The sequence below is a fragment of the Hyposmocoma kahamanoa genome, unplaced genomic scaffold (assembly GCF_003589595.1).
Source record: "Hyposmocoma kahamanoa isolate Upper Pololo Valley unplaced genomic scaffold, ASM358959v1 95794, whole genome shotgun sequence".
NCBI lineage: Eukaryota > Metazoa > Arthropoda > Insecta > Lepidoptera > Cosmopterigidae > Hyposmocoma > Hyposmocoma kahamanoa.
The window spans coordinates 4,030-18,720 of record NW_020655046.1 but is presented as its reverse complement, the minus strand read 5'-3'; the positions used below and the strand labels follow the sequence as shown (position 1 = coordinate 18,720).

The 14,691-nt window shown below is 35.1% G+C and overlaps 2 protein-coding genes across 3 annotated transcripts; both read right to left on the bottom strand.

Moving 5' to 3' along the window:
• Positions 1–2,652: 2,652 nt before the first annotated feature.
• Positions 2,653–7,592, bottom strand: LOC113238445 (alpha-tocopherol transfer protein-like). 2 transcript variants are annotated; one of them, XM_026475276.1, is made up of 8 exons: positions 7,545–7,592; positions 5,632–5,783; positions 5,190–5,346; positions 4,092–4,221; positions 3,857–3,988; positions 3,497–3,607; positions 3,171–3,276; positions 2,653–3,036 (listed from the first exon to the last, which is right to left on the bottom strand). In XM_026475276.1, the coding sequence occupies exons 2-8, from the start codon at positions 5,774–5,776 to the stop codon at positions 2,885–2,887; spliced, it is 933 nt and encodes a 310-aa protein (XP_026331061.1). In that variant the 5' UTR covers positions 5,777–5,783; positions 7,545–7,592; the 3' UTR covers positions 2,653–2,884. The 2 variants fall into 2 exon arrangements, with proteins under 2 accessions (XP_026331061.1, XP_026331063.1); XM_026475278.1 differs by lacking the exon at positions 3,497–3,607.
• Positions 7,593–10,041: 2,449 nt separating this feature from the next.
• On the bottom strand, positions 10,042–12,426 carry LOC113238446 (alpha-tocopherol transfer protein-like). Its single transcript, XM_026475279.1, has 7 exons — positions 12,140–12,426; positions 11,713–11,869; positions 11,225–11,354; positions 10,977–11,108; positions 10,778–10,888; positions 10,437–10,542; positions 10,042–10,302 (listed from the first exon to the last, which is right to left on the bottom strand). The coding sequence occupies exons 1-7, from the start codon at positions 12,282–12,284 to the stop codon at positions 10,151–10,153; spliced, it is 933 nt and encodes a 310-aa protein (XP_026331064.1). The 5' UTR covers positions 12,285–12,426; the 3' UTR covers positions 10,042–10,150.
• Between the last annotated feature and the right edge of the window lie 2,265 nt (positions 12,427–14,691).

The following is a 14,691-nucleotide window of genomic DNA, read 5'->3' as shown; positions in this document are numbered from 1 at the left end:
AAATTTGACTTATAAAGTGTATATTATTTAAGAGAATATCTATTTAGGTATACCCAGAAAAAAAATCAGGTAGATATCATCAAAAACACGGAAGTTATAGATTTATGATATGAAAAGGAGCAAGGTTCCCATAGTGGGGCGAATCGGAGGACAACCGAGTCGTCCCTCCGTTGGCCTGGGAGCCCTGGCGCAATCTAGGGCGGCCGGGCAGCGTCGTGGTGAATGTTCACTGATCCCACGGCGCCGACTCAACCGGCGAGAGGGAAACCCGGGGGGGTTTTAGTGGGGTAGGCCTTTCAGTGTGGAGGGAGAGTCCCCACATAACCCCTGAGTCTCCCTGGGCTCAGGATAGCACAAGCCATCACAGAGAGGTCGTGTGCGGCGTTCTGCAGGGGTCTGTCTTAGGACCACTTCTTTGGAACCTCGCATACGATGCAGTGCTGAGGATCAAACTCCCCCGGGCGTGCTTGTGGTGTGTTACGCCGATGAAATGAAATATACATAATGAAACAAATACATAACATTGGAATTCTAGGCAATTGGGAGCTTTACTAGACACAAAAGTATAAGTCATACGGAATTTGAATCTTAAATGGTCGTAAGCAGCTCATCACATAATAAATAATTTGTTTAATAATATAAAACATGATCATGGCGAATTATTTTGTTTTATCGACGGTGCCTGATAGGTAACTTATCACAAAATCGAATTTCTTTCGTCAGAATTTCATTTTCTCCAAAAACAATTCAATTACCCCAAAAACGGTTCGACTTTTTTTCATTACATTTTAATGCGATGACAGTTTTGGTATAAATTTACAACACAGAAATGTTTTACAACCGAATTATCAAAATTCTGTAAATCATGTTTCTAGCTTGTGATAGGTAACCTGCCTTATACACTATAGTGTTTAAATTATTATTATTGAATAATTCCAATAACAATTGCAAACGTCATATCTACTACTTTTTGTTAATGACTTTTTTACGAAACATAATGAATTTATTAAAAAGAAACATCTAGGTTTTTTGTACTATCTGACACTTTTTAGATTTGTATTCGGTATTCAGTTCAAACGTGCAAACGTCCTCCCCGACGATTCGACTCTCTTTGGTTACCTCACAGAGTTATCACCATTTAGAGCGACCTATTTAATATTTTTTGTACGAAAGTAAAATCTGATATATTGTTGAAGTCATGGAAAAGTAGTTGTTGTTTATGATTTTAGTCATATAGGCCAAAGAGGTTGTTAGTATTTTACTAATAACTCTATATATAGGAAAACTAAAGTTTAATGAGATTCGAAAGCACGACTTTAATAATCAAAATTTGTTTCGATCAGAGGATAATATTAGAATAGATTTAATTACCATTCTGTATAAAATAACAGCCTAGTAAATATATAATGTAAATATAACATAATGCTATTAAAAATAAACAAGCTCAAATAGACAAGTAGAACAAATAGAAGAAGAATAAAATCAAAACAATTATTTTGTAACTTGTTTTAATCGTTTATTACTTTTAAAGCCCTAATCAAAATATATCATTATGTACTATACTAGACACATACTATATTCCATAAAGATATTGAAATATATAATACTATATGTGATATAATTTTTTTAGTTAATCGAAGTTTTACAGAAAAGAAAAAAATAATAAACTATGTCCGAAACATTTATGACAATGACATATTTCAAAAAACTAGATTGTCGTTATGAGCCTTAGAGGATATCTACGAAATAAACGTAGGTACCTACCTAAACCAAAAATGTCCACCACAAATGGCGGATTTAGTGTTGTACCATAATCATAGATAAGTCAATATCGATATGCAAATGTAAGGCTTGAGTATTGAAACTGTTTTTTATCTTTGCAAATTTGTAGAGTTTACTGTCATCAAAGTATGATTAATACTAGGCAAGTAATGAACCATTTTAATGAAAATTAAATATAAAATTATTTACCAATAAATGTAACGATGGAATTGCATTATCATGTAATCTATTTACACTCAAATTCTATTAAAATTTGACTTCAAAATAGAGCGAACGAAGATAGTATTTGATCCAATGTTTACTCGTATATTCGGCAGTCCTATAATTTCCAACCATTCTTTCTTTCTTTTTTCATTTGTTGGTGAACTTTAAAAATAATAATAATGTAATAATAAAAACCTCGTAGTGAATTGTTTTACTAACAAAATATCGATAATATGTCTGCTTACAAGAACAACACCATCTCAAAACAATCGTTATCACCAATCATCAAAATATACTAACAAACAGGCAATCTAAAGTAACCAAAGCAAAATTCAGCAAGGCTTATGGATAAACTACTTAAATGAGTCTAATTACATGAGATATTTGGGCTATTGTATGATTTATAGGCAGGAAAATAACACATGCCGGTGTAATGTAACATTCGGTTGATTTCTGATTATCTACTGCCGCACCCCTTAATACTGCAGCGACGCATTTTTATCAATACTTAATTGTTGTCATTGTCAATATTTTTGTTCTATTAATTACAATTCATGCGAATAATTCACTAAAACATTTGGCCAAACATTGGTTTTGATATTTGATGTACTTCCCTTTGACAACCGGAAACGGTTATCAAAGGGTACTACAAAAATGGCAAAATGAGGACAGTTGGCATTTAACGGTACATTAGACGGTACGTATTTTCGATTCCCGTGTTTGACATAAATCAATGTAGTGCTATCTGTCTCCTTTAGCTTACGACGTCACGCAGTAGTTAAACGAAGACAATAAAATGTTTATGTTTTCACCGTCTAAATGCATCATATACATATAACGTCTGATTTATATATGTCAATATAACATGTCCTTTGGTTTCCATAGTCTAAGTTATGAGCTAATCCACTTCGAGTTGTCGGAATGATCCTTCAACGCCAAACATTTCTTCACTTGTCTTTGGCTTTCCTGGCCTCTTAGATTCGTCTGTGCCGTATTTTTCTTCTTCATCCAGCCATTCGCTGTATTCTTCTATTTTCTTTACCCAGTAATCTGAAAAAGGGAAATGCTTCAGCAATAACGCAAGAATCATAAAGAATGTAGGCAAATTATTGATTATTCAAATTTGCTTTTATTTTCATTATGATTTCGAAACCAATATTCTTAACTGTTTGAAATTTATTTACCAGTTATTTCTTGTATAGTGCCTCCATTTCCTCCGTATTCCAAAGGCAGGATATCTTTAGACACATATTTATACAGTGGCTCGAAATCTTTCCCATGAACAAGGATCTAAGAAGTAAGATGTAACAATTATTATCTGACACTAACTAGTACAAATATTATTATTGTCAGCTGAATATTTCACATTACATACATTAGGAGTCATGCATACAGTGATTGTAAAAATGAGCTGTTCCTTATACTAATTGATCTTCCGTTTCGAAATGATCCTGTATAAAAAAAATTTAAATAAACATCGAAGAAAAATAACAATATTAAAATTTCTTACTCGACTCCGATTTTTTTCATTAAGGAACGTTTTTACAAGGTTGAAAATGGTCTCGATTGATGGAGGCATATGAAAATAATGGACTGCTTTCATCCTCATAGGCGCTGCATCCTAAATCAAAATAACGTATTTAGATTTATCATTGGTACCATATGATAGTACAAACATCAAGTAGGGCTAGCATGACAGGGCGTGACTTGAGCGAGTGTGACATAGAAACGCAAGATATTGCTGTTTTCTATGCGAGAATAGCAGTACCTCGCGGTTTATGTCGCTCTCGCGCAAGCCACGCCCTGTCATGCTAATCCTAACTGGTGTATGTCTGATAACCCTGTATATCTATGATGTTATTTCGCTTACCTGACCAGCAACAACCATTTTCTTCATCAGTAAAGGCGTCATTTGACTGAAGTGAGACATTGTTGCTCCCTTCATATCCATTACATTTACAATACCGTTCACTGTGAAAATATCGTCTTCCATGTACATTATCTGTAACAAATATCCGTATTTTTACTAAATTTTGGAACAACGGAAGTTTCTCCTAGGAAACATAGATAAATCCATGTTTTTAAAAGATTTCTTAAAAACTGACCTTTTGCAAAGTGTTTCCAACACTCATAATTTCAGGCATGGTAAACTGACCAGGAGTATGGGCCGCAACTCTGAATATCACTACTCTTGGATCCGTCAAATTGTTTGACTTTGGCAAAAACAAATTTACGCTAAAAACACAAAGGCAGTCTTAGTAATTAAGGTTTTCATGTTCCCATACAAAATGCAATCAGCCGATCGCAGTATTCAAATAGACAGTTGATTTTTATGTTTGTTTTTACACTATCAAATGGCGGGCCGAACAAGTTGTGCATCTGGTAGTAAGCAACACGCCTACCCATAACAGTGCCATTTAGACCTTTAAATTGAAAAGATCTTAGGCAGTGTTGGCTCTACCTATGATGCTGGGCACGGGCATAGGGTCTCAGGGAGCGCCGAGCACCACTCGCGACGACTCCAAAGAGCATGCATCGTTCGCGATGCAAGTGAAATATTTGGGTATTACTTTTCAACATCGTTTATAAGTGCATCGTTAGCACCGAAATCTTCAGGTCCTGAGGGCGCGCCTACTAGAGGGCGCCAGGGCTACACCTGGGCTCGACATGAACTAACGCCGACCCTGATCAGAGCAGCACTGCCACTGCACCCATCGCCCTGAGACATAAAGTTGAAAAATCCCATGAGCCTTTAGTTTCACCAACACCCTTATCCTTCAAGACCGGAACGCAGTAATGCTCACTGTACTGCTTGGTGACAGAAATAGGTGTGGTAGCAATACTTTCCTGAACGAACTCTTTCGCAAGGAGTTCTAGTGTTACTGAAAACTTCTGTTGTCTAATCAGAAATGGATTTCATGAGAAAAGTAGGAGGTAAACGAGCAGACGAACCACTTGATGGGATGTGGTTATAGTCGCCCATACACATCTGCAACATCAGATGAGCTGGCTATGCGTTGCCAGCTTTATGAGAACCCTGTTGACACGATCTTTGAAGAACCCCACGTCTTAGCCCAAAGGAAATATTTAAGGTTGTTCAATAACATTCATCCCAAAAAAAGTCTCAAGTGGCTTCAAAAAAGTCTTATCATATTTCTTTGTACCTATCCCTTTTACTGTAACAACTATGATTAAATACAAACCCCGTCTTAACGATTTCCATGAACTTAGGATGTCTATGGTTGATCGTCTGTAATTCCGGTACAAGTGTTTTTAGCGAATAATAAAGATCAATTTTCTCTTTCGCTCGTTCCAAGCTGAATTTGGTTCCTCGCAGAAAGGCAGCCAACCATTGGTCCTCTTGAAACATACAACAGTTAGAAAAATATCATCGATACAGTATTCAGCGACACTAGACAGGCTAAAAAGGTTAAAAACCAGTGGTCAAAATATTTAGTTTGTAAACATTTTCGCCACCATGTTGCACTTTTGAGTATCAGCTTTCAAACCATAATAATCTCTTCCGTCATGTTCTCTCCTCTGATTGACACTACACAAGAAGCAAAAGGTGTGTAAGTTCATAGTCCTATAAAGACTACTACTTTTATTACTTTTAAATCAAAGCTTCCTGTAAGGCGATGTTACCTGTTCTAGCTTTCAAATGCGGTTGTTTAGCGATCCATTCTTTTAGATGCTGTATGCTGTCTTCAAGTTTTTTCGGGTCTTCGAACAGTTCTACTTTGGCTTTCTCCACTAACTCTGGGGGTAGAGGACGTACTGCGACAGGCATACTGAAACTTTTTATTGATTTTCTTAATATAATGAAAATAGTTTCTTTTTTTTCGGTTCTAAATCGTGTAAATTTGTTTTTGTCAATCAAACAGTCAGCCGTGACCATAGGACCTATAACGGACTCGAAACATTGGTTTGTTTGAAAAAACTATACACGAAAAAAAAATGTACGCAAGATCTGAAAATATTGTTAATTTCCTATAGTAACAATCGCGAAAACCTAAACGGTCGATATTCTTAATATTCGTGTGTAAGTTAAAAGTTAACTGTGTAAGCAACAATTAAAAACACGTATTTTTCATTTCAATTTCTATGGGTTTCGCGATTGTATAGGAAATGAAACAATTTTTGTTTTGGATCTAATTCGTTGTCGCGATTTTGATCCGAAAAAAATTGTTTCATTTCCTACGCATTTTTCAATCGACTTTTCACATCTATTTTACTCAAGTAGCAAAAATATATCCTATAAATGTTTTGTTCAACGAGCAATGTTTGTAATGACCTAATAACAGTAAATGCTGTCCTAAAGATATCGCTTGAATAAAAATTGTTACACTTGCCATTATTCGGATACTATTATATGATGTAGATAACAAGTTGCTAATTCACTATAACTTGTATTTTTGCTTAGATAAAGATAGAGTTGCTTTGTCTCTACTTTTTAATGATAAGCCAGCTAATTAGTATTTCAGTCAAAATAAAGAAATAGTGTACTGTAGTCTAGGCTCTACTCTATGAGTAGAATCACTGGCTGAATGAATAGTTTTGTAATTAGAATGTGTTTTTGGAAAATGAAGTAATAAAAGAATAGAGCTTCTTGATATAACGTGATGTAACCAAAATAAGAAAATGTGTGAAAGAATACAATAAACCAAGTTTTGAAGATTATTCCACTTTAAATTTATAAAAGTACCTCTCGCTACGCATCCCAAGCTGCGCCCCAGTTACAGTACGTAGAAATTTTAAACCCTTCTTGTTAGCACAATTTGCAAATATTTATCTATATGACCCTAATTTTTGTTATGCAATCATTCTTCTAAGTATTAGAGATGTTAAGACCTTAGTATGTAATGATTGCATATACTACTTTTCCTGCGAGTGAGTGAAATAATTAAACACAAGCAATATTTAACTATATGTTGTTAACAAACCATAACAACAAACTCAAACGAAAGCCAAACAAACGCTACAAAACAAAAAACCAAAGAGATAAAATAGTAGTGTTTAGATAGAAGTGAAGTTTTTTTTAGAATACCATGTGACGGAACGAACAAGTCGTGCACCTGGTGGTAAGCGATACGCTTATCCATAGCAAATGCAACGCCACTTAGGCGCGTTCCCATTATGTTGTAACGTTTTATTTAGCGTTGGACAACTGTCGCTTCTTGCCTGTTCCCATATCACTACTATCTGTCATGACTGTGTCGTGGACGTTTATTTTATCGTTGAACGACTGACATTGAGTCAGCTCAGGGGTGGTACAACCTCTAGCGCGAAAGATTATCGTCTGTCTACCTTTGTCCCGCCTTCAGAGAGTCTTCCTTCTGGACACGAGTTGCCATGACTATCTAAATATCTTTAAATAGGCTGCCGCTTAAAACCGCTTTGAGATCATTTCACAGAGCTAAAAGGCTTCAGATTTATATAACTACCTTATTTTTAGGGTTAATAAACACACAATGAAAGGAACACCCAAATTTTTTATGATTCTTAAAATTCAAATACCGTGTTATTAAATACTTATTTACAGATTTTAAATAACTCACATTTCACTCTTTCCTTGTTTATAAAAAAAAATAGATTACTGCTTGGCTGACGTCTAGAGGTTTACTACTTATAAGAGGTTTACTAGTTTAAGTATAACGTATCATATCTTCTGATAAATATAATTAAATCTATTGATAATTCACTTGACAAGTAATCCCACTAATAGGATTAATATTTCTTTAACGTAATACGAGCATAAGTTTATTCATTGTGAGAAGTATCCTATGAGCTTAAGTGACTCCAAACGACACCCGTAGGGTGCGTTCCCTCGGCCCTGATGGCCCGTTTGTCAGACGATAATCGCCCTAAGGGTGTGTTCCCATTATTATATCCCAGTTACAGATAGTCGTGGCTTGTATATTTAAATGAAGTTGTTCACATATAGTAAAACACGATTAACTATCGTTCATGACTTTTTTTCGTTACGACGACAGACTGTCGTGACAATGGGAAGAGTTAGAACGACAGTCGTCTAACGATAAATAAAACGTCACGATAAAAAACGTGACGACAGATAGTCGCAGCTCCTATTGTCGTCACGTTTTATTTATCGTTGTCTGCACGTGTTCTGCTCTCTACTCTCCCCTTTCATACTTCTGTTCACACCACTGTTCTGTTTTTGAGGAAATCCTTCTATCTATCCTCCTACTTCTACCGGCTAGAATCCCACGGTGGCCTTCACGGGTGCTCTACGGGACTTTGCGCACCGGAACCCCTCCAGCACCTAGGAGGAGCTACCTCCTCCCCCTCCCCTCCTCACGACGAAGCGAGCCATACCGTCCCGTCGTCCACCTCGAGGCTGCCAATTTTACTGGCGAACGGAGCCCCCGCTCCGATAGCCCGCAACCGCGATGGGCCCTTCTCCTACCACGCTATTACCTATACGTATTTTCTTAACTAAGCATTTCATGCAACTACGTGAGCTAAGGTAAGTTAGATAACTTCGTTCGCGGTGTGGTTTGCGCTTTACAGCTTGGTGGCAGATATAGTTAAGGTGGCAATACTTCACTAGACGAACTCTTTAACGAGAAGCCTACTGCTACCAATTGCCTCTTACGGATTGCGAAACACTACAGAACATATACAAACACTACAGACACGCAGAATGTATATACGTTTTCTAAGGTCTCATCATTATGATTACATAAATTACAGCAACATTATGCATGTAATATATTATTATGTGTTTTAACTTGTCACAGTCATTTTATTGTCATTTTAATTCAAGTAATCGTTTTAACAAATACGAAACTTTAAAATGAAAACACAAACACATTTAAAAATCGCCGAGATAATTTAAAGACCGACTGAAAACATGTAATTACGTACATAAATATTTCATATAAATATCTCATATAAAAGTAGAAAATACTATACACAAACACAGAAAACATTTTATTGATAAAATATAATCCACTTTCTAAAGAATCACAAATAAATGTTATGTAACTACAAACCATCAAACAAAAGTATTTAATACATAGGGCGCACTATAAGTTTCCGGAACTGCAGGTCGATTTAGAATCTTACGATAACTCTGTTATCGCCCGATTCGATTAGATATCACACGATTTCCTTTCATTTTTATTCACAATAACCGAATCGAACGTCAAACTATCGTATTCGAAACCGAACCGAAATGACGTCACACCCGTACGATAACTCATACTTCTCGACCGGCAAGCGCTACAAACGTTATTCAGAACACAGTTATTGAATGAAAGTTACCGAATGTCCTATTGTTTACTAAGCAAGAATGTAATATGATCAAAAATCTGGATTTTGTCTATTTTAATGCAACTAGATTGATGCATTCCTATATTTTAGGCCTTTATAGTCTAAAAATATATATAAAAGGATTTATTTTTTTATAATATATACTCGCCGACTAACTCCATAAACGTTGTTGGATAACGATATCGTATCCGAATCCGAATCGAACGTTTTAACTCGAATGTTCTGAATAGCTCGGAAAGCGTCCTTCGATTCGAGAACGATATCCAATCGAACGACTCGGTTAAGATATCGAAGAGTTCTGGATCGGGGTCCTGGCCACTTACATATACAATATTTAAAAAGTAATTACAACATTTGAAAATGAAATTCTTTGGCTGTAGAATGTATTCTACAGCATGATGATTGATTGAAGATGAAACAAACTGTAGTTTGTTTCATCTGACTGTAACTTGTTTTTGCATTGTGGCGTCATTTTAGACATCAGTCCCGACCTGGCACCTTGTAACTTTTATTTATTTCCAAAAATTAAGAACCAGTTACGCCGTCAACGATTTTCATCACCTGAAGAGGCAGTCGAAGAGTATGAAAAATATCTTTCAGAGATTGATTGACACGGAGGACTGGCATAAATGTTTTCAAAATTGGTTCATTCGTATGAAAAAGTGCATTAACGCTAACGGAGATTACTTTGAGAAACAACAAATTCATTTCTGACCATTTATAGTATTTTTTTCTTATTCATTCCCGAAACTTATAGTGCGCCTCACGTAATATTAATATGTCACAAGTGTACTGAACAGAAAAAAATAGAAAGCTATTTCTGAAACGTTTATTAAAAATATAAGTAAAACTCCACAGGCGGTATTAGCTAATCCACCTGGAGCTGTCTGAAAGATCCTTCAACGCCAAACATATCTTCACTTGTCTTCGGCTTTCCTGGCCTCTTAGATTCGTCAGTGCCGTATTTTTCTTCTTCATCCAGCCATTCTCTGTATTCTTCTATTTTCTTTACCCAGTAATCTGAAAAGGACATATCCTTCAACAAAAATCGCTCAAATAATAAAATATGTAAGTAAATTTTTGGTTCGATCAAATTCTCTTTTTTTATTTATAGTTTTAAAAGCGATATTCTTTATAATTTGAGATTTATTTACCGGTTATTTCTTGTATAGTGCCTCCATTTCCTCCATACTCTACAGGTAGGATATCTTTCGATACGTGCTCGTACAGCGGCTCGAAATCTTTCCCATGAACATGCAACTAAAAAGTAAGATGCGACAATTTTTATCTAACACTGACACTACTGCTACAAATAAACATTGTTATCGTCAACGAAATATTTAACATTGCATACATTAGAAGCCATGAGTACAGAGTGACCTTCAATAATCTGCGAGATATTCAAGAAGTGATTGTGAAAATCTACTGTTCTATATACTTTTGACCTCCCTTTCGAGTTCACTCTATATAAAAAAATAACTTTAGAAATCCTTACTCGATTCCTGTTTTTTTCATTAAGCAGCGATTTCATAAGGTTGAAAATGGTCTCGACAGACGAAGGCATATGAAAATAATGAACTGCTTTCATCCTCATAGGTGCTGCATCCTAAACCAAAATTACTTAATTATATTCACATATCACCCAATATGCAGGCATGCCAGTATGTTTGATAACCCTTTGTTAATTCACTTACCTGAGTAGCAACTATCATTTTTTTCGCCAACAAAGGTGTCATATGACTAAAATGAGATATACTTGCACCCTTCATATCCATTATGTTCACAACACCGTTCACTGTAAAAATATCGTCTTCCATGTACATTATCTGTAACACATATCCATAATTCTTTAATAAAATCTTGGAACAAAGGAAGTTTCTCCCAGCATAAGAAATAAAGATAAAGATAAAGAAAATACCATGTATTTAAAAGAATCGCTGACCTTTTGCAAAGTGTTTCCAACGCACATAATTTCAGGCATGGTAAACTGAGCAGGAGAAAAGGCCGCAACTCTGAATATCAGTACTCTAGGATCCGTCAAATTCTTTGACTTTGGGAAGGATAACAATATTCTAAAACATAAAGGCAGTCCGTAAATACAGAGTGTAAAAAAAACAATTCAAGGACATACTCCCAAGCAAAGCACAATTAACTAATAGCAGTATTCGTACAGAAACTGGAAAATGTTGACAAATCGGATCTGGATTTCATGAGAAAAGTTCAGTGTCATGAGTTCATTCTTTTTATATAATGTCACTTATCAATTGTTTATTATTAATTATTACGACGTATGCGGACGTGACCGGACCCAGTATTACTTACGACCAAGTAAATTACAACAAGTTGTCAAATTTCCTAGTACCTTACTGTCCTCAGGTATACAACATAACCTAGTAATATTTACTATAACAGCTATAATTATATACATACCCCTTCTTAAGGATTTCCATGAACTTAGGATGTCTATGGTTAATCAACTGAAATTCGGGTATAAGAGATTTTAGCGAATAGTAAAGGTCGAGTTTCTCTTTCGCTCGTTCCAAGCTGAACTTGCTTCCTCGGAGAAACGCAGTCAGCCATTGATCCTCTTGAAACAAAGAACAATTAGAAAACAATCATCAAAAAGTTTTTAACAACGCTAGAGAAAAATGGGCAGGGACAACACAGTAGTGAAAATATCTGTCTGTCTTGTAAACATCATCGCCACCGTGCTGACCATTCGAACGTCACGTTTCAAACGTCTACATTGGCTAAACTCCCTTTCCTCTGATTGATACAACACAAGAAGTAAAAAGTGTGTAAGTTCACAGTCTACAAAGAACCATTTTAAAATAATGCTTTCTGTAAACGACGTTACCTGTTCTAGCTTTCAAATGCGGTTGTTTAGCGATCCATTCTTTAAGATGCTGTATGCTGTCTTCAAGCTTCTTTGGGTCTTCGAACAGTTCTATTTTGGCTTTCTCCGCCAACTCTGGAGGTAGAGGACGTACTGCGACAGGCATACTGAAATTTAATTAGTATCCTTATTTAATTCATATTCAGTTGTACGTTGCGCATAAGTAAAATTTAAAAACCCTAATTCCAATCGACCTTTCCGCCTATTCTATCCAACTAGCAAAAATATATAACGTCGCCTACTTTGTCAAACTCGTATCTTAAAATGAGTGATTGTTCAGGAGAAGGAAAAACGTCAAAGTTTTATTACACATTGAGGACTTTAATTTGGATGCAATATTTTAAGAATCGGTATAAACTATACATTTAGATATAGTTGTGTGAAATCACCTGCAATTTAGTATATAAAACGCATTTTTTAATATACGAGTTTGCTGAATTGTGGTATCTGTTAATTTCAGTTACTTTTGTGCTTAAGTTGCGTGTTTGCTGCTTTCAAATTACCACAATTAACTGTAATTTCTTGATTTAATAATTAAATTAAACAATCGATTTTGTTAATGTAACTTAATATTTATTACGTAGGTAATACAGATAAACATATAAAGAAATTAGGTGCGTTAATTAAGTTCGTAATAGAGTCCATCACTCGTGAGGCAAATCATTATAAAAACTATGATAGTCTGCAGAAATCATACGTTTCAAATCTTGTAAATCGTTACATTTTGTGCAGGGTGTTTGTTCGTCGAGACAACGTACCGGCGCTTTTACTTGCCTAAGCGATATCATTGCAATCACTTACGCTTTTTTTTCTTCCCATGTCTGAGACCAAAAAGCATCAAAGATGTTCTTTCTCTTTTCTTCTGTAATTTCGTTTCATTGATTACCAAATTATCTTGCACACGTTTCAGAATGACATCTGGATTGTAAAGTTCTTGCTATTCTTATTTCCGTTCCTAAAGTGCCTTCATTTTTTTTTTCTTTTAATTGTTTAATATTCTTGTCCGCGCATTCTCTTACGTTTTAGTCTATTCCTTGTCCAGTTTTATTTATTTCCTTGACCTTTTCATTTTGATAAGTCCAGATGATTCGTCCAACTGTTTAATATGCATGTCCATCGCTAGATGTCTGTGAGTCTAACACACACGGGTCATATTCGCTTACACTTATTGAAAAATCAGATTGAGATGAAAGTCTCCATGTGTCGTGATCATTTACTGGAATCAATTCTCCAGTTTTTTCGTCTAAAACAACATTAATTTGCTGCTGTGCTTGGCGTGATTCTTGGCATGGATCTTTTCTAAAAATTAATGAATGAATCCATTGAATCCAATTTTTCGTCTAGAATACCGTATTTGTCTTCTAGAATAGTGATGGATGAACGATTGCTTGGATCTATATCAATACTATGACCAGGAGTTTCTACTCAGTAACGGTCTTAGTTGCCGCAGAATCACAAAACTAAATTCACAAGTCTCTTGCCCCGTAAAAACTGCATCTGAAATAAAGTAAACATTATTTTATATATTTGATTTTATATATTTATAATTTTTGGAGTGCATGTAAGGAGCCTCCCCGCACGACGTACTATTCCTTTCCTGTAACCAGGGCAACAATCGGCAAGTACCTAACGCCGATTAGTAAAATCTTTTCACCACAATGGCAAGCGTTATAGTGTATGCCATCCATTCGATGATAATAATAATAAATAGGATTTTTAATTCCATCTAATTAGTAAGTACGAGTATATTCAGTATAAATATACTCGTACGCTCTATGAAGACGCTCGTCTATGAACCTTACTTTTCCTTAATTGTAACTTCTAATTATTTGAAATGGGTAAAATAGAGAATGATAAATAGGAAGACAAAAAAACGTAATTTATCAGTAGGTACGTATCAAAATTGAATAGTGTCACAGATGTATAAATACTTGAGGAATTTGGCGCCAAAATTCAAGAGGTTATTCTTAGCTAACTGTTCTCTATCTGTAGTATAGTATTGCTATGAAAACAAAAAGTGCTTATTCTAGTTGCTACGCACAAAAACTTTCTGATGTAAATTGTCTAAATAATTTAATTTATACACATTAGATATTTTTTTGATAATAAGACTCAATGTGGGTAGGCACCTCACTGAATGTATTTACGTGCATAGATTTATGCTGCCAATAAGTATAACAAAGTAATATAAAAACTCACCATTCGAAGCGAATATTATCCAACTGTGAAATTGATAAAAATTCACTTTTTCCACAAAAGTTTTAAAAAAAGTTAAAAAAGTTTCAAGTTTATAAATTAACCAAAATGATAGCCGTTTTTGTAAAAAAAAACTTGTCAACAATCACTAAATAATGTTATGAAAGAAAGCAAGAAAGAATCGTATCTTAAGTTATGAGTTTGTTGCAGTTATCACGATTGGGCGAAAGAGATACAATGTATAGTTTTAATCCATAATTAGAACATACGAGTGTATGAACATACGAGTTTTTGCAGTTATGTATTAAAGTATAAGC

Coding starts and splice junctions, on each gene's coding strand:
- LOC113238445 (XM_026475276.1), bottom strand. CDS start 5,776: ATGCCTGTCGCAGTACGTCCTCTACCCCCAGAGTTAGTGGAGAAAGCC. Junction 5,347..5,631: donor GCATTTGAAAGCTAGAACAG/GTAACATCGCCT, acceptor GTATGTTTCAAG/AGGACCAATGGTTGGCTGCC. Junction 3,608..3,856: donor AAATGGTTGTTGCTGGTCAG/GTAAGCGAAATA, acceptor ATTTTGATTTAG/GATGCAGCGCCTATGAGGAT.
- LOC113238446 (XM_026475279.1), bottom strand. CDS start 12,284: ATGCCTGTCGCAGTACGTCCTCTACCTCCAGAGTTGGCGGAGAAAGCC. Junction 11,355..11,712: donor ATGGAAATCCTTAAGAAGGG/GTATGTATATAA, acceptor TTTATGTTTTAG/AATATTGTTATCCTTCCCAA. Junction 11,109..11,224: donor TTGGAAACACTTTGCAAAAG/GTCAGCGATTCT, acceptor TATGTGTTACAG/ATAATGTACATGGAAGACGA.